Genomic DNA, 25,509 nt, shown 5'->3' on the forward strand with positions numbered 1-25,509 from the left:
TTTAAACATTACCTGGATATTTTGTGATATTAAAGAATTATTCATAACTATTTTTAAGTTTCATGCTTAGGAAAAAGTTCTTATCCCTTAGAGATAACATACTTACAGATGAAATTAAAATAAATTAGTAGGTCTATTTGTACCCTCTCACAAGGACTGATTAAATTCTCTACTCCCAGGGAACTCCCTGCCGGTCCAGTGGTTAGGACTCCGGGCTTTCACTGCCGAGGACTCGGGTTCAATCCCTGGTCGGGGAACTAAGATCCCACAAGACGGGCGGCCAAAAATAACAAAAAAACAAAAAACAAACAATGTCACACAAGCAATATTGTGTAATTGCAGAGGCAGGATTTGAACCCATCTCTTAACCACCACACTACTCTGATGGCCCTTTCCCAGTTCACAGGGGAAAAAAATCAAAGATGGAGAGAATTCTCCAAATTTTCAGTTTCCCCCCGTATTCTTTAGTATATGTTACCGTTTGTTTGCTAACAGGTTCTAGCAGGTAACAAAACAAATGAGGAAGTAGCTAATTAATATTAATGAAAAATCTCAGAATTTTTCTGAGTCTTCAATAGACTTGAATATTCGACACCATTTTCTGAACACAAATTTGAAGTTTTTACATTATGCACATTTTACTAGTAAGTTGTTTGTGGTTTGTGTGCTAAAATTAAATATATGCCAGTTTCTTGGGTGACTCTCGGGTACTTTACAAGTAAAGAATCCAGTTGAGAATTCCTGGGACAGTAGAAAGCAGTTTGTAAAGTAGCGTTGAGCCTGTACTCAAAGAGTGGAAAGGGGGTGACAGCAAACAAACATATGAAGGGGAGAAGAAGCTTGAGTTGTCCTGGAGGCAACAAGAACGTCTGCGAAGCACCTGGAAGCCGGGCAGCGAGGAGGTTACTGTATTTCAAATGTTTTGAATAAGTTCAAAGCACCATGTCAGGCCGTTGGAAGAACTTTCATAAAATGTCAGAAAGGAAAAGAAAAAAGTCAGAGAGAACTGCTTTCACTAAGTTTCATAATTTTTGACAGATTTTATCTGATATAATGTGCTGGATTTGGTACCACATTACATTTCATATGTAATTATATTCTGAAGTTGATGGAAAAATGTTTTTAATCTAGGAATATTCCCTGGGATTTTGAGAAAATAAAGAAAGCAAGTGAATGGCTAAGAAGAACTGAAGGGCAGTATCCATCTATCTGCCAACGGCTCGAGCTGGGGAAAGACTAGGACTCTGCCACCAAACAGCTGCTGGGGCCCCAACCCGGATACACCCCTTCCCCTCTTCACAGACTTCTTAAGTACAGTCAAGGCTGAAGCACGTGAAGTTGTCTTTTAAACTTTTTTCATGCTTCCATGTATACAATAATCAGATACTAATAGATACCTATAATGAAATCTAATTATGATTTTATTCAGTGTAGCACTCACTTTAAAATAAGTGGAAGCAGTCTATTGTTTTAATGAACTAACCAGCAATTATAAAATAAAAATTCCAGGGAATTCCCTGGCAGTCCAGTGGTTAGGACTCCGAGCTTTTAGTGCCGGGGACCTAGGTTCCACCCCTGGTTGGGGAGCTAAGATCCCACAAGCTGAGCGGCACAGCCAAAAAAAAAGTTTTTTGTTTTTTTTTTTGTTTTTTTTTTTTGAAATTCACGTTCTTTTATTTATTTATTTATGACTGTGTTGAGTCTTCGTTTCTGTGTGAGGGCTTTCTCTAGTTGCGGCAAGTGGGGACCACTCTTCATCGCGGTGCGCGGGCCTCTCACCATCGCGGCCTCTCTTGTTGCGGAGCACAGGCTCCAGACGTGCAGGCTCAGTAATTGTGGCTCACGGGCCCAGTTGCTCCGTGGCATGTGGGATCTTCCCAGACCAGGGCTCGAAGCCGTGTCCCCTGCATTGGCAGGCAGATTCTCAACCACTGCGCCACCAGGGAAGCCCAAAAAAAGTTTTTTTAATAAAAAAATTAAAATTCCGGTATTACAGACTTTTTTGTGTCTGAATACTTTAAGGTGATGAGAGACGCATCGGGATGGTGCTGGAAGCTTATTTCCTTCTCCCCTCTCAGGAGGCTGGCAGGGAGCCGGTGCAGCCAGGCTGAGCAAGCTGGGAGGAAACAAGCCTGTTTCTGGTCCAGGTGTTGAACCTGGGCCCACCTGGCACTCGGGGTGCATGCTCCCTGGTGTGGGCCCTCATCTGCAGATCCCTGCGCACCTTTCTTTTTTTTTTTTGGCTGCACCACGCAGCTTGTGGCATCGCAGTTCCCTGACCAGGGATCCAACCGGCCCGGCAGTGAAAGCACAGAGTCCTAACCACTGGACCACCAGGGAAGTCCCTGGACACCTTTCTTATTGCGTAGAGAAACTAGGTGTCCCGAGCAATTCTTTGGTGGATCTTGCTTTTGGTGTTGCATCGAAAATCTCATCACCAAACAAAGGTCATCTAGATTTTCTCCTATGTTATGTTCTAGAAGTTTTATAGCTTTGCATTGTTTGTTTAGGCCTCTGATCCATCTTGAGTTTTTCTTGTGAAGGGAGTGAGGTCTCTGTCCAGCCTACTCCACGCGACCCCTTCCAGGCCGTTTCCGCTCTGCCTTTATGTAGAACCCCAGTGTCTTTGACATTCAGTCCTGGCTGTCCTCCCACCCGTCCTGCCCGTCACCCCTCCCGCACACAGGTGCAGGGTCTCCTTCCTGCTGCGGGGCCTGCACGCCTCTCCAGTGGCTCCCAACACCCTGATGAGGGACCCTGTGAGCCTGCTGGTGCCCGAGGCAATGGGCCTCCTCCCACCTTCCTCCCCGATGAGGCATGAAGCTCAGCACCTGTCCCACTACTCACACTGCAGACGTCCGGCTCCGTTCGGGGCCGTGGGCCCAGGGCCAAGGGGAGCTGGCATCTTCGACTACTCTGTCTTTTGCTGTTTATATATGTATAAACCATCTAAATCTGAAACGGGCTTGTTATATCTTTACTGGCCAAATCAGTCAGGTCTTGGCCCTGGCCTGCCCTGCTTGTTTGCTTGACGTAATTACAGAAGACAAACCGGGTACCTCCTTACATTGTTACCGGAAACGTATACTAGTTAAACAAAATTTTGCAATGTTTATCAAAATTTAAATCACTGTGCGGTGGTCATTTCATAATGTATAGAAATAGCGAATTACTATGTTGTGCACCAGGAACTAATATAGTGTCGTAGGTCGATTATGCTTCAAAAACAAACAAGCAAACTCATGGAAAAAGAGATCAGACCTGTGGTTACCAGAGATGGGGGTGGTGGAAGGGGAGAGTGCGCGAAGGTGGTCCAAAGGTGCAGACTTCCAGTCATACGACAAGTAGGTACTAGGGCTGTGATGTGCAGCATGACGAATAGAATGAGCGCTGCCGTGTGTTACATATGACAGTTGTTCGGAGACTAAATCCCAAGAGTTCTCGTCACAGGAAGAATAGTTTTCTTTTATTTTGTGTCTATATGAGATGACGGATGTTCACTAGACTTACCGTGGTCATCATTTCATCGTGTATGTAGGTCAGATCATTATGCTGTACATCTAAAACTTACACAGTGCTGTGTGTCAGTTATATCTCAATAAAACTGGAAGAAAAAATTAAATCACTACCCTCTTTGACCTATAAATTCCACTAGTAGGAATTCTACTTCTAGAAATTCATCTTACAGAAATATGGACACACCAACACATGCATGCATTATATGTGCATATGTACACAGTGCAGTGGCAGAGCATGCGCAATAGAGCTCATTTCAAAAGTTGTATAAATGGGTGTTTATATATGTATGAGATAAAAATCTGTCATGTCATATTCCAAACTAGTTACCTTTGAGGAACAGGAACTTTATTTCTATCTTATACATTTTTGAATTAATTGAAAAAATTTTACAATGAACATATGTACTTAAAGTTTTTATTTCAAAAATACGTAAAAGCAGAGTGAACAGTGTAATGAACTCCCTCAAGACTTAAAATGCTTTGTCAAGTTTTTGGACACTTAGAACAGCCTTCTCTTCCCTCTTCTTTTGCTGCTGAGGAAACGGGTTGGCTCTCCTACAGGATGCCCCACATTCTGGACATGTCTGTTTCCATTTCTCTTTCCCCATATTTCTTGTAAACTGGAAATTAGATCTAAAGTCCTGAGTAGATTAAGGATCAGCATTTCTGTCACCATGAGCCATGAAGGCTGGTGGTTCTACTTTAATAATGCTAACATTGATCCGCAGGTTTCCACTGTGGAGTTGTTTGCCTACAGCCAACACTCACCTGTGGACAGATCCTTTAGCATCCAGCTCCTCGTCAGTCTTTCAGCTAACGATTCTGTTGTCTGAATCATTTTATGAAATATTGTGGTTCTCTATTTTTTCTTCTATACTTGTTAGCTGGAATTCTTGTGAAACAATCAGCTGTCCCCCATCAACTAATGTTGCTTTATAACATTTTTTAAACTTATTTTAAAAAATATATGGAAGCATTAGAATTGCTGTGTGTCTTCCCGTAGAGACTGAGAGTGCCTGGAGGGCAGGCTATGGTGTAGCGATCTCTGTGTTCCTAATGCCTAGGATGCGTTCCGTGAGCCAACTCAAACACCTGGCGCTGCTCTCAAGAGGCGCCTGCCAGATCATAGTCTTAAATGAACTCAGGGAGTCCATTTAAAAGAGTTAATTTTGTAAATTAAGTTGCCAGCTGAAAATTGTCACTCGAGGATGAGGTCATTAGCCACCACAGCTGCGGACCTCCAAGGCCCCCTGAGAGGAGCTCAGGGCGGAGATCAGGAGTGAGGCGCTCTGTGCTCTGGGAAAAGCCGGAGAAGGTTTTAGGAAGCCGGTTCTCGCCTCCCCTCACATCTAGAAAGGCACAAAATCATTAACGGGGCGTCCGCTCCTCGTGGCCAGCAGCAGCGCGTGCTTGACCGCTCCGTCTCCTGGCCGGTCACCCAGGCCCTGAGCTGCTGAGGCGCTGTCCCCTGGACATAGCTCTCATTTTGCCCCAAATAAAACCCAACTCGCAACTCTCACCTTGTGCATTTATTTTCAGTCGACAAAGTTCACCGTTAAATAAAAAGCTCGCTGCTACAAAGACTTTATGTGCTTATTTGCAATTCAAAGTGAGAAAAATATTTCACCTAGCAACTCTGGGCGACAATTCATTTTGAGGGGTGACTATTTCTGTCAATCGTTCATAACGTGTACAAATTACTTTTATCACCTCCTCTGATTTTTCTCAGTGGGAATTAAAAAAACAAAACAAAACCCCTAGAAATTGGAAAATAGATGTTTTCCTTATCTTTAAACAGCACTCCCTAAAATATAACAGCACTATGATCTGTGTTTGATTGGATCCTTTACAGGCGTTAATCGAATCAAAATCACCCAGATAAGCATCACCTGCTCTGGGCAGCGGGCGGCGCGGAGAAGAGGACCCGCTACGAACCTGTCCCGCGCACTGACCCTCTCGCCCCGCCCACTTCCCGCCAACGTCCCGCAATCCCCGCCCACCAGCGCTACAGTGCAGCCTCCCCTCCGCGGCTCCCTCTCCCTCAGCCCACGCCCCGCCCACGCTCCTCAAGCCCCGCCCACCGGCGCTCCCCCGCGGCCTCTCCTCGCGCGTCCATCGCCCTGCTCTTCCTTCCGCCCGGGGCACCCCCCTCGGCCAGCCCACCCGCTTCCTGTGGGCGGTGCGGGGCTCCGGCGCGCCCGCCCTGACGTGATTGTTGTGCGCGCGCGTCGCTCTGGGGTCTCGAGCCCGCCATTGGCGTTTTCTGGTCAGCGGCATCCTGCTGGCGGGGGCTCGGGGCCGAGCGAGGGGCGCGCGTCGCAACCGCTCTCCCCGCGGCTGGCAGAGCTCCGTTATGGCTGCGGCGGAGGCGGAGGCGGAGGGGTCGAGCGCGGCTGCAGTTCCTGGTTCGGGTGCCGACGGCAGTGGCCAGTCGCCCGGAGTCGAAGGAGAGGGAGGAGCAGCGCTGGGCAGAGAGAAGGACGAGGCCGCGCAAGGAGCGGAGGCCGTCGGGGACAGCGAGGATGACGGCGAGGATGTGTTCGAGGTGGAGAAAATCCTGGACATGAAGGTCGAGGGGGTACGTGCGGGGCCCGGGCCGGGGGGGGGGGCTCACGCGCGGGGGTCGGCGCGGCCGGGGTGGTGCTGCCCGCTCGGGAGGCGCTGGAGGCGGTGTAGACGGATGTCCACGCCGCGGGGACGTTGAGAGGAGGCTTCCTTCTTAGGCCCCGTCCGCGCCATCACCCCGGGGGGCGACGTCTCGGGTCTGAGAGCCTGAGCATCCTCGCCCGCTCTCCCTGCGCGGCGTGTGCCTGCAGCCTCGCAGGAGCCTTGAATTCCTCGCCGCGCCCTGCCCGGCGCTTCCCGCTCAGTGTCTCTGTGAAAGCCTTGTTTCACCCTGGTCCCCGCAGAGTGAGGTGCTTCCCCCTTTATGCCCTTCAAGCTTATCGTTCTTTACATGTTTGTCTCCTGCTAGATTGTAGGCTCCTTTGGTAGACTATGCTTTTTATTAATTTGTTATCGCTAGCACTTTAATCCAGTGCCTAGCATGCCGTGATTGCTTTGTGTATATCAGATTGTTAAGTGAGTGAATGAATTGTGGGCTGGAGGCTGGGGGAAGGTGAGAGGGTGGGAGGATGGGCAATGGGAAAATAATCTGTTTTAGTAAATAGGTGTAAGATGACCAAAGGCCCTACACGGTGGTCGTTCTGTATATTGTGTTCTTTTTATTGTCTGTTATTTCCCATTTGTCATACACTACCTTATATTAATTTTTTTTGTCCATTCAGCAGACTTTTTTTGTTTTCAATTACTGCATGGGTAGGTGCTGTGTTAGGTCCTGAGGATATAGAGATGAGTTGTAGCATACACAGTTGCTGACATTAAAGATTCTCCTGTCCAGTGGGGGATAAATAACTGAAATCCAGCGTCATCAAGCTTATTGTTAGTTGCGGTAAAGATAGGGACATTTCTATGTATAATTTTCCCAAATACCTTGTAAGCACCTTGAGGTGATAGGTGTATCACCTGCGTTTAACACAATGCTTGGCAGGTGAAAGATATTCAGAAAATATTTGGTTAGGAGGGTAATATCTTCAGAATTAAGATGATTCATTTCTTCATACAATATTTAATTTTGCCAGTTCCAAAGAATTGTAGGCACTGTACCTAAAGCCCCATATTTAAAAAAAATTTTTCCTTCATTTAAATGAAATCTCACTATGTTTGTTTGGTGTGTGTCTGCATTTTTTTCTCAACAATATCTTTGTGAGATTTATTCCATGTTGTTGGAGCTATAGTTTCTTTCCTTTCATTGCTGCATAGTTGTTGGCCCTCAAACAGCTTGGGACCTAGGGGTGCCTGACCCCCGCACAGCTGAAAAGCCACTTATAAACTCCCCCAAAACCTAACTAATAGCCTTCTACCAGAAGGGGAAGCCTTACCCATAGTAGAAACAGCCAGTTAACACATATTTTGTATGTTATGTGTATTGTATACTGTATCCTTAATTAAAAAGTAAACTAAAGAAAAGAAAATATTTTAAAAATCATAAGGAAGAGAAAATATATTTACAGTAATTTATACCCTAAGTTTACATCTTCTGTTTATGAGATGAGTTGCTTGTCAGAACCTACATCAATATTGCCTTATATGATGCAAAACACTGTAGATGTTATATATATTACCAGCACTGGACATCAAAAATGAAAAGATAATGTGAAAAAGTTTATTGATTCATACTTTATGGTAGCCTAGTGTAATCGATAAAATTGCTTCGCAGTAGCCTAGCCTAGACACTAATGAATGAATTGTTAGAAAATTTTTGTGGCATATGGTATTACAGTCATATTCATAGTACAGTATCAGAAACATTATTACATTTTTTAAAAAGTCACTTACCTTTAATAATAAGCTAATACTTCCTCCAGTTAGAAAAGAATATGATAATATAATTCTTTGAAAGCAAAGTTATAAAACATTAAGAAAACTAACATTAATTTTACATTAAATGTCACTCACCTTATGTCTTTGTAATGATCGACCAGTATTTACATATACTTTATGCATTCATTGCGTACCTTTTTCTTAATCATTTCAGTATTTCTGGCTATGTGTTTCGTCTGTGACTTTTTTCAAATTGTCGGAAATCTCCAAAAAATTTTCATATATATATATATATATATATATATATATATTTTTTTTTTTTTTTTTTTTTGGCTGTGTTGGGTCTTCGTTGCTGCACGCAGGCTTTCTCTAGTTGTGGTGAGCGGGGGCTACTCTTCATTGTGGTGCACGGGCTTCTCATTGCGGTGGCTTCTCTTGTTGTGGAGCACGGGCTCTAGGTGTGCGGGCTTCAGTAGTTGTGGCACATGGGCTCAGTAGTTGTGGCTCGCGGGCTCTAGAGCGCAGGCTCAGTAGTTGTGGTGCACGGGCTTAGTTGCTCTGCGGCATGTGGGATCTTCCCGGACCAGAGCTTGAACCCGTGTCCCCTGCATTGGCAGGCAGACTCTTAACCACTGTGCCACCAGGGAAGTCCAAATTTTCCAATATATTTATTGAAAAATATCTTCATATAGGTGGACCCCACAGTTCAAAACCATGTTTTTAAAGGGTCAACTGTATTCAGTTGTATGAACATATTACAGTCTCTCTTTTCTACTACTGTTGATGGGCATTTGGGTTGTTTCCAGTTTTTGGCTATTGTGAATAATGCTTCTGTGAACTTTATTGAACATGTCTCCTGGTGTATTGTGCACAAATGTTTCTCTTGGTTGTATACATCTAGGAGTGGAATTGTTCAGACAGGATGCATGTGTCTTCAGCTTTAAGTGGAAACTGTTTTTGAAATTGGTTGTACCAGTTTACACTACTGCTAATGGTTTATGAGAATTCCTTTTGTTAAGCATCCTATCAGCACTTGATATTGTCAGTCTTTATACTTTTAGCCAGTACTGGCGGGGTATCTGATGGTATTTCCTACTTGTAATTTATATTTCTCTGGATTCTGCACTAGTAATCAGTGTTGAAATCATTGAGCATCTTTTCATATATTGGGTTGGCCAAAAAACGGACTTTTTGGCCAACCCAGTACTTACTTTTTGGTCATTTGGTTATCTTTTATGAAGTGCCTGTTCAGATCTCTTTCTACTTTGTCTTTCTTTATTTGTTGTATTCTAGATTCAGACCCTTTGTGGGTGATGTCATGGATGTCTCTTTTCCTGCTATGTCTTTTTTGGTCAGTAGAAGTTCGTATGATTAATGTAGAAAAACTTAATCTTTGTCTTGATGTTGAGTGCTTTTTATGTCTGGTTTGAGAAATCTTTCCCTACCCTAAATATTCTCTTTTTTTTTTCTTTTTCTGAAAGCTCTGTTGTTTTGCCTTTCAGATTTTATATTTACATTTCACTTGGAATTGATTTTGTGTATAGTATAATGTAGGGATCAGGTTTCATTGAGCAAATCTGTCTTTTTATTCTTTAACAGTGCCTTGTAAATTTTAGAATCAACTTGTCAATTTCCTTGCACACATTAAAAACTTTGAATTTTTTTTTTTTTTTAACAATTTTGTTTTGTTTTGTTTTGTTTTTAGAATTTATTTATTTATGACTGTGTTGAGTCTTCGTTTCTGTGCGAGGGCTTTCTCTAGTTGCGGCAAGTGGGGACCACTCTTCATCGCGGTGCGCGGGCCTCTCACCATCGCGGCCTCTCTTGTTGCGGAGCACAGGCTCCAGACGTGCAGGCTCAGTAATTGTGGCTCACGGGCCCAGTTGCTCCGTGGCATGTGGGATCTTCCCAGACCAGGGCTCGAACCCGTGTCCCCTGCATTGGCAGGCAGATTCTCAACCACTGCGCCACCAGGGAAGCCCAAAAACTTTGAATTTTTATTGGGATTTGCATTGAATCTGTGGGTAAATTTAGGATCAATTTAATTTCTTTCAATAATGTTTTATAGCTTTCTATGTTGAGGTCTTAGTAAGTTGATTTTTAGGTATAATTGATATTTTTGATGCAGTGGTAAATGGTCTTTTGAAAAGTTTCATTGTCTTGTTTGTTGCTCATACAATTAATTTGTGTGTATTTACCCTTTGTTAAAGAAATTCCATTTATTTCTAGTTGCTAAATACTTTTATTGCAAAAGGATGTTGAATTTTATTAAATTTTTTCCTGCATCTGTTAAGATGATCGCATAATTTTTCTCCTTTATATCACTAATGTGATCAACTACATTGATTTCCTAATGTTAAATCAACTTTGTGTTCATAGAATAAACCAAAGTTGGTTGTATATTATCCTTTTTTAATGTTAGATTATATATTTCTTTATTATTTCATTTATTTCTGCTTTTTCTTTTTTTATAAATTTATTTTATTTATTTTTTATTTTTGGCTGCATTGGGTCTTCGTTGCAGTGCTCCAGCTTCTCATTGAGGTGACTTCTCGTTGCAGAGCATGAGCTCTAGGCACGGGGGCTTCAGTAGTTGTGGCACATGGGCTCGGTAGTTGTGGCTCGTGGGTCTAGAGCACAGGCTCAGTAGTTGTGGCACACGGGCTTAGTTGCTCCGTGGCATGTGGGATCTTCCCGGACTAGGGATCGAACCCGTGTCCCCTTCATTGGCAGGCGGATTCTTAACCACTGTGCCACCAGGGAAGCCCAACAAAAATTTTTAGCTAATTATCTAGTCTATACAACCTAAGAGGATAAGAGGACAGACCATCTGCTGCCATTTAGTTTGTCCCACTGATTAAGCTAAAAGAAAATGTGGCTACCAAGAAAATAGACATTTTGGGAATTTTGAAGATAAGTTTATAGATCCCAGGGCTATCATGAAATTTCTTAATATACAGCAGTGTCTTGGGCAATATTTGGGTTGACATTATTCCTATTAAAAAAACATGTAATTCAGGTTTTCATTTGTTTTGTATACTGCTATACACATAGTGACCCTCAGTAAATATTTGTTGAATGAATGAATGAAGCAAAACTGCTGAAATGAAGGCTGTAACAATTATCAGTCAGTTAAATCTGGAGCTAAAATTGAGATGTACTCCTTGTACTTGAGAATGATTGTTAATACTCCCTCATTCTCATTGACTAGATCAAACCTAATTGATAACAAGTATTAAATTTATATGTGTTCATTACTGCCTTTTTTTTTTTTTAATCATCAGAAAAGTTGCAAGAATTGTGTAGAATCTCCCATACGCCTTTACCCAGATCCCCCAGTTGTTGATATTGGCTTTATTTTTTTTTTCTCTTCATTTATATACATTTTTTTCTGGCCCATTTGAAAGTAAATAGTGTTTTTTAAAAGCAACTTTGAGTAACAAATTTAGCACTATTTTTATGCACACGAAACTAAGGTGGCCCACAAATAAGGATCGCTGGTCTCCGCGCCCTGTTGTTGGGTACATTCAGGCATCCCTCCACTCCCCTGTAGCGGCGTAACTTCTCCCGTGGTATTCGTGCCAAGAGCAGGAGGGCTGCCATGAGGAGCTAAGCAAGCCGCTCTCTCACCTTGGTTTATCTCCAGTTTTAACTGCGCCTTCATAGAAGCTCTTACAAGGTTGTGTATTAATAGTTTTCTCTTTCCACACTGTTTTGGTAAAAAGCTTATGCATGCCTTTTCAGTTGTTATAATCACTGCCCCGCACCCAGTTATATAGCTGAACCGTTAAACTGACATGCTCTCTCTTTTTTTTGTGTGGGGGGGGTGGGCCACCATGCGGGATCTTAGTGCCCTGACCACGGATCAAACCCACGCCCCGTGCAGTGGAAGCTCGGAGTCTTAACCACTAGACCGCCAGGGAATTCCCAACATAGACTCTTAATTATTATTTTAAAATTATAAAGATTTTCAGGATTATTTCTGAAAGTTAAGAGGCTACTCTTTTCCCACTATTTCTTAGTTTCTAATCCTGTTAGATGCTAATGCTTGGTCTTTCTACAGATGGCAGAATGATTGAAAGGCAGTGTGGGCATGATTGAAGGGTGCAGTGGGAGGGAACAGTGGTTGGCAGTCAGTTTGGAAAGTTTATTGCCTTGGTGGTTGTATGAATAATATCAGACAAGCGTTAAGAGTATAGCTAGAATGGTGCTCTGCAGGTCATGCAGAAAACTGTTGCATGAGTGTGTTCTTGCTTCTCAGTGAGATTGGGTATCAAGCAGAAAAGAAAAATCAGAAATCTGGAAAAACAAGAATTTGGAATATATATGACAAAGGTTTAATAGCCATCAAGTATTAAAAAGAAAGGGAATTCCCTGGCGGTCCAGTGGTTAGGACTTGGCACTTTCGCTGCCATAGCCCGGGCTCAGTCATTGGTCGGGGAACTGATCCCGCAAGCTGCGTGGCAAGGCCAAAAAGAGAGGTATTAAAAAGAAGAATTCTCATAAATGAGCAAGAAAATGGGCAAAAGATACAACAGGTAACTTTAAAATGTTTTTGATGTAGTTTATATATATGCATTTTATATGTGTATCTTAAACTTTTTCATTTCAACCGTTTTTCAGTGTGTGGTTCAGTGGCATTAAGTACATCCTCACTGATGTGCAGTCATCGTCAACATCCAGCTCCGGACCTCTTCCATCTTCCCAAGCTGAAACTCTGTACCCATTAAATACTAATTCCCTATTCTCCCTCCCCTCAGTTCCTGGCAGCCACTATTCTTCTTTCTGTCTTCATGAGTTTCCCTATTCTAGGTACTTCATATAAATGGAATCATAAATACTGGGTTGGCCAAAAAGTTCGTTTGGGTTTTTACAGAACGAACTTTTTGGCCAGTTCAGTCTTTTCCTTCTGTGTCTGGCTTATTTCACCTCGCATAATGTTTTTAAGGTTCATCCATGTTGTAGCATGTATCAGAATTTCCTTCCCTTTTAAGGCTGAATAATCCATTATATGTGTACACCACATTTTGTTTATGTATTCATCTGTTGTTTGTTTGGGTTGTTTCCCACTTTTTAGCTATTGTGAATAATGCTGCCCTGAAATGTGTGTTCAGATATCTGTTTGAGTCTCTGTTTTCAGTTCTTTTGGGTAGATACCTTGAAGTAGAATTACTGGATTATGAGGTAATTCTGTTTAACTTTTTGAGGAATTGCCAAACTGTTTTCCACAGCAGTTGTACCATTTTAGATTCCCACCATCAATGTGAGAACGTTCTCATTTCTCCACATCCTCACCAACACTTGTTACTTTCTATGTTTTTGTTTGACCTAGTGGGTGTGAGGTAGTATCTTGTGGTTTTAAAATTTGCGTTTCCCGAAGGACTAGTGATGTTGAGCATCTTTCCATGTGCTATTGGTCATTGGTATATCTTCTTGGAGAAATGTCTATTCATGTCCTTCCTTTGTCCATTTTTAAGTGTGTTGTCTCATTTTTGGGTTGGAGGAGTTTTTTTTTTTTAATATATTCTGGATATTGATCCCTTATGAGATGTCATTTGGAAATATTCTCTCCAGTTATATGGGTTTCCTTTTCACTCTATTGATAATGTCCTTTGACGCACAAAAGTTTCTGTTTTTGATGAAGTTATTTTACCTATTTTTTTCTTTTGTTTGGGCTTTTGATGTTTTGATGTTGTATATATACCTTGCTCACTTCATATATACATGCTCACTTCATGTCTCTGTGTCACATTTTGGTAATTCTCACAATATTTCACACTTTTTCATTATTTCTATATTTGTTATGGTGATCTGTGACCACTGATTTTTGATGTTACTATGGCAAAAAGATTACCACTCACTGAAGGCTCAGATGATGGTTAGCATTTTTTAGCAACAAAGTGTTTTTTAATTAAGGTAGGTACATTGTTTTCTTAGTGTTTTTTAATTAAGGTAGGTACATTGTTTTCTTAGATAATGCTACTGCATACTCAGTAGACCAAGGTGTAAACATAACATTTATATGCATTGCAAAACCGAAAAAATTGTGTGACCTGCTTTATTGTGATATTTATTGCAGTGGTCTGGAACCAAACTCACAATATCTCTTAGGTATGCCTGTATCCAAGAATTCATTGTCAAATCCAAGGTCCTGAAGATTTACCCCTGTGTTTTCTTCTAAGAATTTTATGGTTTTAGCTTTTAAATTTAGGTCTTTGATCTATTTTGAGTTAATTTTTGTGTATGGTGTGAGATGGGGATTTAACTTCATTCTTTCATATGTGAAAATCCAGTTGTCCCAGCACAATTTGTGTCCCTGTTCATTGGACTTGGCACCTTTATCAAATATCAGTTAGCCTTAGATGTGTGGGTTTATTTCTGGACTCCATGTGTCTGTTCTTATGCCAGTACCATACTGTTTTGATTATTGTGGCTCTGTAGTAAAATTTGAAATCAAGAAGTGTGAGTCCTCCAAATTTGTTCTTTTTCAAGATTGTTTTGGCTATTCAGGACCTCTTCCAATTCCATATGAATTTGCGGTTTGTCTTTACTACCTTTGCAAACAAGGCTATTGGAATTTTGATAGGGACCTGAGGTCACTTTGGTAGTGTTGACATCTTAACAATATTAAGTCTTCCTACCAGAGAACACAGATGTCTTTCCATTTATTTGTATCTTCTCTAGTTTCTTTCAGCAGTGTTTTGTAGTTTTTTAGTATGCAAGTCTTTTATGTCCTTAGCTAAGTTTATTCTTGAGTATTTCATACTTTAGATGCTATTGTAAATGGAATTGCTTTCTTAATTTCATTTTTGGTTTGGGCATTTCAGATGTATGGAAACAATTAATTTTTGTGTGTATGGTACCCTGCAACTTTGCTGAGTTCATTATTAGATCTGGTTACTTTCTTGTGTATTCTTTGGGATTTTTTTATAAATAGAATCATATCATCCATGAATATAGTTTCATTTCTTCCTTTCCAACCTGGATGCGTTTTATAGCTTTTTCTTACCTAATTGCTCTGGCTAGAACTTCCAGTACAACGTTGAATAGCAGTGGTGAAAGTGGGCACATAGCAGGTAATTTTTCAAAGAAAAAATGTAAATGGCTTAATGATAATTTTGTAAGTGGATGTGGAATATGGCAGAACTTTTTTTGTAAATTGCCATATAGTAAACATTTTAGACTTTGTAGGCTGAGAGACAATTTGGGGGTTTAGAGTTGGTGTTCCTTATCATGGTAGAAATGTGACCTCATTCTCCTAAAAAACTTTCCTTCTCTCAAAGACAGTGATCTTCCTTCTTGGGAACTCACTAGAACGTGTTACCCGCATCTGCCTTTGGCATTTACATGTATTGCCTTCACAGTGCGGGATGACTTTCTGCATGCAGCCCAGGTCCCGGGTTTGGATTTCAGCTGAACTACTCTTTAGCTGTGTAATCATTAGTAGTTAGTCTGTCTAGAAGCTTCAGTTTCCTCATCTGTAAAATGAATATTAATACTTCACAGGGTTATTCTAAAGATTAAGTGAGCCAATAAATGCAGAAATTTTGACAGTGCACAACACATTTTGAGGCACTTGATGTAAATATGATTCTTCTTTTGATTTGTTTTTGTGTGTGTGTTTTAATTTTTTTTTAATTGAAGTGAAATTCACTGAGAATATTACATTAGTTTCAGGTGTACAACATAATGATTGGATGATTTGTTTTCAACCATTTAAAAACGTAAAACCATTCTTAGCTTACAGGATGAGCAAAAACAGAGGCAGGCCCTGCTACAGTTTGCTGATCCCTGCTCTTGTATCTGGTGAGGTGAAAGTTGGAGCATCTTTTCTGGAAGACATTTGACAGTGCATTTTTACAATCTTTAAATGGCTTTATTATTTGATCCTGTTGGTCTCTCTTTTGGGAATTTATTCTAACAACCTAATCAGAGTCACAGTGTTACTTATAAAACACACACACACACACACACACACACACACACAAAAAAAAAAAACACAAATTGGAAACAATCAAAACAACCTTTGGTTTCCAAAGGGAAAGTTGTCATTGTATTTTTTGTTGTATTTATATGATGGAATAATGTTCAGTCGTTAAAAATTATGTTTCTGGAAGATATTAAAGCAAGAACTATTTGATATATCAGTGAGAAAGCAAGAAAAAAACTGATAGTATTATCCCAGTGTTTTAAGTATATATACATTAAACATATACTTATAAATGCAAAAGGTGAAGGAAATAGATCAAATTGTTATCAGTATTTTGAGGTGACTTTTGTTTTTTCCTGTTTTTCATTGATTTTCAAAGATTGCACGTTGCTTATATAATCAGAAAAAGACCTCAGTCTTTGGTTTATTAAAAAATGGATTGATGGTACTGTGGTTTTATTTGTTTATTTTAATTTTTTAAAAATTGAGGTATTATTGACATTATATATAACATTATAATAGCTTTAGGTGTACAACATAATGATTTGATATTTGTATATATTGTGAAATGATCACCGCAGTAAGTCTAGTTAACACCTAAAAATTTTTTTCTTGTGATGAGAATTTTTAAGATCCGCATTCTTAGCAACTTTCAAATATGCAGTACAGTATTATTAACTATGGTCACATGCTGTACATTTATTACATCCCCGTGACATATTTATTTTGTAACTGGAAGTTTGTGCCTCTTGACCCCCCTCTTGACCCCCTTCACCCATTTCCCACCCCCACCCCTGCCTCTGGCAACTGCCGATCTGCTTTCTGTATCTGTGAGCTTGGGTTTTTTTGTTTGTTTGTTTGTTTTCCTGTTCTTTTTTAAAATTTATTTATTTATTTATTTTTGGCTGCCTTGGGTCTTAGTTGCTGCGTGGGGGCTTTCTCTAGTTGCAGCAAGCTGGGGCTGCTCTTCCTTGCAGTGCACGGGCTTCTCACTGCGGTGGCTTCTCTTGTTGCGGAGCACGGGCTCTAGGCACGCGGGCTCAGTAGTTGTGGCTCGCGGGCTCTAGAGCGCAGACTCAGTAGTTGTGGCGCACGGGCTTAGTTGCTCCGCGGCATGTGGGATCTTCCTGGACCAGGGCTCGAACCCACGTCCCCTGCATTGGCAGGCGGATTTCTTAACCACTGCGCCATCAGGGAAGCCCTGTTTTTCTTTTTATATTCCATGTGTAAGTGAGATCATATAGTATTTATCTTTCTCCGACTTATTTCACTTATCGTAAGGCCCTTGAGGTTCATCCATGTCGTTGCATATGGCAAGACTTCATTCTTTTTTTTAATGGCTGAATAATATTCTGTGTGTGTGTGTGTACATACATATATGTGTGATGTATATGATTATATACGTATGTGATATATATGTGTGTGTCTATATACACACACTACGTTTTCTGTATTCATTCATTTATTGATGGTCACTTGGATTGTTTCCACTTTTTGGCTATTGTAACTAATGCTGTGGTGAACATGGGGGTACATATATCTTTTCCAGTTAGTGTTTTCATTTTCTTTTGATAAATACCCAGAAGTGGGATTGCTGAATCATATGGTAGTTCTGTTTTTAATTTTTTGAGGGTCTTCCATACTGTTTTTCATAGTGGCTACACCAATTTACAGTCTCACCCAAAAGTGCAAAAGAGTTCTTTTTCTCCACATCCTCATCAGCACTTGATATTTCTTCTGTTTTTGATAATAGCCATTCTGACAGGTGTGAGGTGACAACTCATTGTGGTTTTGATTTGCATTCCTCTAATGATTAGTGATGTTGAGCATCTTTTTAGCTACGTGTTGGCCATCTGTATGTCTTCTTTGGAAAACTGTTCAGTTCTTCTGCCCATTTTTTAATCAGATTGTTTTTTGCTTTTTAGTTGTATCAGGTTTTTATGTATTCTGGATATTGACTCTTTATTAGATATATGATTTGCAAATATCTTCCCATTCAGTAGGTTGCCTTTTCATTTTATTAATGGTTTCCTTTGCTGTGTAGAAGCTTTTTAGTTTGATATAGTATGACTTGTTTACTTTTGCTTTTGTTGCTTTTGCTTTTGGTGTGATACTGGTTTTTTTTTTTTTTTTTTGCCACTTGCTTTAGGAGATGAACATTTTTTTTATGTTTGTTTTATTGTGGTTATTTAATTTAAAAATTAGTTATTAAGTGAAAAGTAATACATGCAAAATAGATTGAAGATTGACTCTCCTTCCTTCCTTCTCCCCAGAAACTGTTAAAATTACCAGCTTCTCATGTCTTGCAGAGAACATTTTAAGAGAGGCTTTTAGGCTGATTCACATTAGGAGGGGACAGATTAAAGTATGACTGATGTTTTATTATTCCACTATAGTAAGCAGTTGCCCTCAGAGGGAGAAACTACAGCTGTACTTCAGTCGGATGGACTTTCATTATGTATTTTAAGGAATTCACAAATGATCTCAGGAGATGAACAGTCTTTATCATGATTTTAATCTCCATTTCAAGTTGGTTCATGTATTCTCAGCAACTGCATGGCTGTGGAACTATAATCAAGTCTAATATCCTTTATTTGCCTGTTTTTAATTTATATAACAGGGCAAGATCGTTTATAAAGTTCGATGGAAAGGATACACACCAGATGATGATACCTGGGAGCCTGAGGTTCACCTTGAGGACTGTAAAGAAGTTCTTCTTGAATTTAGGAAGAAAGTTGCGGAAAACAAAGCTAAACCAGTGAAGAAAGATGTCCAGGTATTATATTTTATCTCATAGTGGTTTTTTTTAGTATAATAAGTTTATTATATATTTTAATAATATACAGAATGTATAGTAAGGAATTTACAAATAATAATAAAATATACAACATTCCTATTGTAAGTTCTGTATAGCCAATTGATTCTCATAGAATGCTTTCATTGATTTTTGCCAGGCTCTTTTTTCTGTAGCCAAGCTGTGATTGCAGGTGACAAACAGGTATAGTTTGGACATGTTGTTATTTTCCTTTAAGTTAAGGGTAAGATGATAGTGGGGAGAAAAGAGATGTGTTGAAACTTTACTTGTTCGTCCATGATGTGAGCATCATGTTTTTGTATACCTGAGGAATATTTTTTATGCTATTCATGTTACTATTACAGATACAACACATACTCTTATATTTAATCAGCATTATTAACATATTTCTAAGTCTGACTTTTCTGCTAATTCAAACAATTCTTAGATCACTTTATAAAGCTATAAATTTTAATCTGTTTCAGATTATTCACAGGTCTGATTATCTCCGGGTCTTTTGTTTTTCTTTTCTATTTCCACTTCAATTTTTAACCACTTTTTTGTTCTTTAGTAGCTCTTGGTGGTGGTAAGGAAGGATAAAGAATTCAAAGGAACTCAGATGAGTTAAACTTCTATCATCAGCAGTTTGAAAAAAGACTTGATGGTGGTCTAAAGTGGGATAACATTAAAACTAACGCACAAACTTGGTTTAAGAGTTTCCTTCGGGCTTCCCTGGTGGCGCAGTGGTTGAGAATCCGCCTGCCAATGCAGGGGACATGGGTTCGAGCCCTGGTCTGGGAAGATCCCACATGCCGCGGAGCAGCTGGGTCCGTGAGCCGCAATTACTGAGCCTGCGCATCTGGAGCCTGTGCTCCACAACAAGAGAGGCCGTGATAGTGAAAGGCCCGCGCACCGCGATGAAGAGTGGCCCCCGCTTGCCACAACTAGGGAAAGCCCTCGCACAGAAATGAAGACCCAACACAGCCAAATAAATAAAATTTTTTTAAAAAATTGAAAATTAAAAAAAAAAAAAAGAGTTTCTTTCTATGGATTTGTCCATTGTTTTATCCTTGATTCTCATATTCCACACATTATTGAATTGGCTTTATTTATGAATCTTCTAAGAATTTCCCATTTTACTTTTCTTTGTAAGTTTCATTTATAGCTTCTATTTATAAATTGAACTGACTCTAATTCAACTTCTTGCTTTTGCTTTTAGTTTTCTTTTTATTTATTTATTTATTTTTATTTTTGGCTGTGTTGGGTCTTCATTTCTGTGCGAGGGCTTGCTCTAGTTGCAGCAAGCGGGGACCACTCTTCATCACGGTGCGCGGGCCTCTCATTATCGCGGCCTCTCTTGTTGCGGAGCACGGGCTCCAGTCGCACAGGCTCAGTAGTTGTGGCTCACGGGCCTAGTTGCTCCACGGCATGTGGGATCTTCCCAGACCAGGGCTCGAACCCGTGTCCCCTGCATTGGCAGGCAGATTCTCAAGCACTGTGCCACCAGGGAAGCCCTAGTTTTCTTTTTCATTAGAAATAATTATCATTTTTTTAGAATACTGACAGAGGTTCTTGAACTTAGAACTATATAGTGAAGATTGCTCACAATAAAGAGTCTTAGTTGTTGAAGTTATTTTTTAAGGGCTGAATATTGATCACTTCTTTCCCTACAACTTGAGTTTCAACTACATACTTAGTATTTTTTAAATGACAAAAACAGTATTGGGACTTGACTGTGTGTAGCGGTTGTTAATAATAATAGCCGTGATAGAGGCAGCCTCTGCTCACCCAGCACATGTCCTCTGTCTGTGCCAAATGCTGGGCCAACACTTTCATGGATTAAGATGAAGAAACGGAGGCTTAGGTAAGTTCAGTGCCAGCCCAGATTCACCCGTTAGTAGTGACAGAGGCAGGCAGCCACACTTAACCACTATGGTAGGTTTTCTTTTGGTTTGGGCTGTAGTTTGAAATCCATTTATAGGAGTGGAATTACCAGTTTTTTAATTGTATGCTGTAGTGGCAGGGTCTTTAATAAATACAGTTTTTAAATTACTAAGCAAAACCTTCAGTACTTTTAAAATTTTTGTAAAGGAAATCCTTTACAAGATGAGTTCAGATTAGAGACTGTTTTCTTTAGTTTTTTGCTACAGTTATACTTCACTTTTCTAGAATGGGTGCCTACTCCCTCCTTCCCTATTTCTTTCACTAAAAACACTATACAAACACAAATGCACCTGTCTTACTAAGTGATTGGTTCATATTACTCTCAAAATTTAGACATTTTGACTGAAATCTTCTTAAATTTATTTCTAACTTTCCTGCTTTATTAGTGAGATAAGTTTGCTAAAACTTCTCCCGAGAAGTCTTGACTTATAGAATACTGGCTTTATTGGCCCTTTCACTTTACCAAGGCTCTGGTTAAACCCAACTTGCAACTCTCTTGATTTAAAGTTGTTGATGACAGTCTGAATGAGAGTGATTCCTGATCGACTGGTCTGTTTGAGGCTTATTCTTGTTTTTTTAAATTTTTTAATTTATTTGCCTGCGTCTGGTCTTAGTTGCGGCTTGCTGGATCTTCATTGTGGCATGCGGGATCTTTCGTTGTGGTGCATGGGCTTCTCTCTAGTTGTGGCGCACAGGCTCAGTAGTTGCGGTGAGTGGGCTTAGTTGTCCTGTGGCCTGTGGGATCTTAGTTCACCGACCAGGGATCGAACCCACTTCCCCTGCATTGGAAGGCGGATTCTCAACCACTGGACCACCAGGGAAGTCCCTGAGGCTTATTCTTAATCCTTGTCCTAGTTTTAGGAAGACACTTCTCCACTTGGAAGTGCCTTTTTCTAAGCTATCCTTACTATTTTATAAGTAACTTAAAATTCTAGGCACTAATAACATTTTGAATTTTTATAAGACTGAAACCTCTGTTTCTTATGTCAGGTGAACTTTCTCCTGAATTCTTTTATAAAGTATTCCAGTATTTATATTGCTGTGACTTTTTGACCTAATCATTGAGTAGTGTCAGTGGACAGGCATATGGCAAAAATGCACTGGTCGCTGACCTTTTCCCACTTCAGCAAAATAGTGCTGTTCATAAGTTCTTGTGATTCTTTCACCATAGGGTTAGAAGTAGAGCCGGTAGGAGAAAGTGCTTCGTTCCTCTCGTCATCATTCTGTGCATGCAAGAAACAAACATTTGCTACCTGTGAAAACTGTGATATTTCCCAGTCACCAAAATCTTTGTCTTGTGAAGAGGTTTTACTACAGCAGTATTTAAGACTATTTGATTCATCAGTTTATCTACTTAAATCTGGGAGCACTGCTTGCTTAGGACTTAGTAAGCATCACAGAAGTTAGAAATGGTTTCTAAAATACCCCAAAAAGTGATTGTTGATGCTCTTCACCAGAAAATATACATGATGCAGAAATGGTGTTTGTTCATTAAAATACTTTTTATCATTTAGCATTCGGATACCTTTTTACCGACCATCTGGTATTTGAAGCTAAAAAGAAAAAATGAGGTGCTATTTAACATTCATTTGTGTGAGACGCTCCAGACCTTCATTTTTAGTGGACTGAAAATCGACAGACAAGGCAGCCGCTGGTCTGCGTGAGCTTTGATGGTTGATGCCACAGGACACAGGAGAACCTCGACTGGCCTGTCACGCCAACGTTTTATTGTTTTTACATTTTTGGTTCTTTTTTTAGGGATAGCTTTTTTTTTTTTTTTTTTTCTTCCCCAAGTAAATATAGAGTGTCTTAAATGGGCCAGACCCTTAAATGGTCACAGTTTTATGAAGATAGATCATATCTATCTTTTGCTCTTGAGGGGCCTTACAAGTTGTCCATGTATGATCTTACTTTTAAGAGTAGTACCATATAAAAGGATTTTGCTGCCTTTCTTTTTTTTTTTTTTTAATTTATTTATTTTATTTTTGGCTGTGTTGGGTCTTTGTTGCTGCTTGCAGACTTTCTGTAGTTGTGGTGAGCGGGGGCTACTCTTCGTTGCGGTGTGCGGGCTTCTCATTGTGGTGTCTTCTCTTATTGCAGAGCATGGGCTCTAGACATGCAGGCTTCAGTAGTTGTGGCACGTGGACTCAGTAGTTGTGGCTCGCAGGCTCTAGAGCGCAGGCTCAGTAGTTGTGGCGCACAGGCTTAGTTGCTCTGTGGCATGTGGGTTCTTCCCAGACCAGGGCTCAAACCCGTGTCCCCTGCACTGGCAGGTGGATTCTTAACCACTGCACCACCAGGGAAACCCCTGCCTTTCTTTTAAAATAATTTTTTATCAGTACATATTCTAACCGGCAAACAACTGTGTTTTTTTTTTTTTTTTTTAATATTTTATTTATTTATTTATTTATGGCTGTGTTGGGTCTCCGTTTCTGTGCGAGGGCTTTCTCTAGTTGTGGCGAGCGGGGGCCACTCTTCATCGCGGTGCGCGGGCCTCTCACCATCGCGGCCTCTCTTGTTGCTGAGCACAGGCTCCGGACGTGCAGGCTCAGTAATTGTGGCTCACGGGCCCAGTTGCTCCGCGGCATGTGGGATCCTCCCAGACCAGGGTGCGAACCCGTGTCCCCTGCATTGGCAGGCAGACTCTCAACCACTGCGCCACCAGGGAAGCCCACAACTGTGTTTTTTAATAATCATCTGTGTCCCTACTACTCAGCTAAGAGATAGTTTTGCCTTTATTTTAAAATTTGTCTGAGGATAGCTTTTTTTTTTTTGCTTTTTGAAATACTGCCTGTAAAATAATAAATATATGTACTCTTTTAATGTAAAATGAATTAGAATTTGTGCACCCAAATAAGCTTTATTTTTGAGTGTACATTTTGTGAAGTAAACATTTATTCCAATAGTTCCATGGCCCAAAATGGTTTTAAATTATTTATTTTGGAATTGTCTTCATAAGAATCTATATGTCATGCAAGAAAATTTCTAGTAACGCCTCCTCTTTGTACCCAAGAAAAGCGTGGTGATGGTTCTAAAAGTGCAGGGGTGAACTTCCAAAAGTTATTTGAGCAATGGTTGCACTGTTGAAAAGCTCATGGTTTCCAGAGGTGGTTAGGTAGAGGGGGTGATGCTGGGGTGTGTGTACCTTGTTCAGTTGTTTTGTCATCACACCTCGCATACAGTATTGATTGCTATTCCTGTGGACTGGGTGTTGACCAGGCAGAGCAGGGTGACTGACCCTGATCTGTGCGGGGCAGCCCAGCTTAAAAGCCTGTTGACTTGGTGTGACTGTGATCAGGGTCCCGTTCATTTTCAAAGTTGTCCTAATTTGGGTAATAAATAATATGTTTATTTTATGTGTGAAACTGTTAAAATGAGTAAGAAGACAGATTACTAGTATACTGAAAGTGCTCAGACTTGTGATATGTGTGGTTTTAGTTTTGTTCGACTATTTTTTAGTTATTGTAAAAGTTAACACTAATCCCTTTGTGTCATCTAACACCTGCTGTTTGACGGCAAACAGCTGCTCATCAGACGGTAGCTATGTTTTATGTCCTGACCTCGCTGAATCTGGCCAGTTGCTCCAGGGCTGGGTTACCCTGGTGCAACTGACCTACTGATTCATTTGATGCATGCTAAATAATAGTTTCACACAGAGTATTTTGAAGCCTAAGACCAAACTGCTATATTATTTATTTGCATCCACCCATTTATATATAAAACATACAGGTTGTAACTGTCTTGGGAGTAGTCTAATGACCAGAGGAAAAGTCTTTTTTCAAAGTTATGTGCTAAGGAGCCAGCGTTAAAGTTCTTCCCAGGTGACTGAGGAATTAGGATAAGTAGCAGCACTATTCACAATAGCCAAGACATGAAGCAACCTAAATGTCCATGGACAGGTGAATGGATACAGAAGATGTGGTACATATATACAGTGGAATATTACTCAGTCATCAAAAAAATGAAATAATGCCGTTTGCAGCAGCATGGATGGACGTAGAGATTGTCATACTAAGCAAAGTAAGTCAGACAGACAAATGCCATAAGACATCACTTATATGTGGCATCTAAAATATGACACAAATGAACTTATTTACGAAACAGAAACAGACTCACAGACATAGAAAACAAACTGATGGTTACCAAAGGGGAAAGGGGGTGGGGGAGGGATAAATCAGGAGTTTGGCGTTAGCAGATACAAACTATTATCTATAGAGTGGATAAACAACAAGGTCGTACTGTAGAGCCCAGGGAGCTATCTGCATACCCGTAATAAACCATCATGGAAAAGGACATAAGTGTGGAGGTGTAACTGAATCGCTTCGCTGTGCACCAGAAGCTGATGCGGCCTTGTAAATCAGCTGTGCTGGGCAGCAGCCGACGGGTGACCCTGCCGCCACCACATGGGGCCAGCAGCCTGGCTGGTGGCCGGGACCAAGTGGGACGACAGGGAGGCGCCGAGTAGCTGCGCCGAGAGGAGGCTGCCCTCGCGCTGTGGGGTCCCAGCTGTGGAGTTCGGGGTGGGTGGGACCCCGGGGGTCTTTCTGTTTGTACAGGCGAGAGTCTTTGGAATTGTGGACTTCTTTTAAGTTGTTTTACCTGATGAAAGGGATAACTCCAGCCTCTTGTTTGCTGATTATTTCATGTTCATTCATTCAAAAAATCCAGTTCTCATATGTCAGTCATTAGGAGGAAGAAGAATAAGATGCGCCTCTGCCTTCGAGGCGCTCACGGTACGTGAAGGGGAGGGCCAGGTGGACGGAACCTGAAACACGGAGTGAGACACGATCTCGGGCAGCTGTGAGGCCGCTGTGGAAAGTCGGAGGATAAGCATCAAAGGTGCATTACAGAAGATTTGTCATTTGGCCGAAGCCCTAAGAGATGAGAAATTCAAGGGTCCTAGGAGGGGAGGCAGGTACAAAGATGCAGAGTTTTGCAAA

The 25,509-nt window shown here is 40.7% G+C and overlaps 1 protein-coding gene across 2 annotated transcripts in view; it reads left to right on the top strand.

Annotated features, from left to right (window-relative positions):
• Positions 1-5,690: 5,690 nt before the first annotated feature.
• Positions 5,691-25,509, top strand: part of MPHOSPH8 (M-phase phosphoprotein 8) — a 53,924-nt gene continuing 34,105 nt past the window's right edge. For both annotated transcript variants that reach the window (XM_036831372.1, XM_036831373.1), the window contains exons 1-2: positions 5,691-6,096; positions 18,452-18,607. In XM_036831372.1, coding sequence (XP_036687267.1) covers positions 5,872-6,096; positions 18,452-18,607 — 381 coding nt within the window. In that variant the 5' untranslated portion in view covers positions 5,691-5,871. The remainder of the gene's footprint in view (positions 6,097-18,451; positions 18,608-25,509) is intronic.

This window comes from Balaenoptera musculus, chromosome 18, assembly GCF_009873245.2.
Source record: "Balaenoptera musculus isolate JJ_BM4_2016_0621 chromosome 18, mBalMus1.pri.v3, whole genome shotgun sequence".
Lineage (NCBI taxonomy): Eukaryota > Metazoa > Chordata > Mammalia > Artiodactyla > Balaenopteridae > Balaenoptera > Balaenoptera musculus.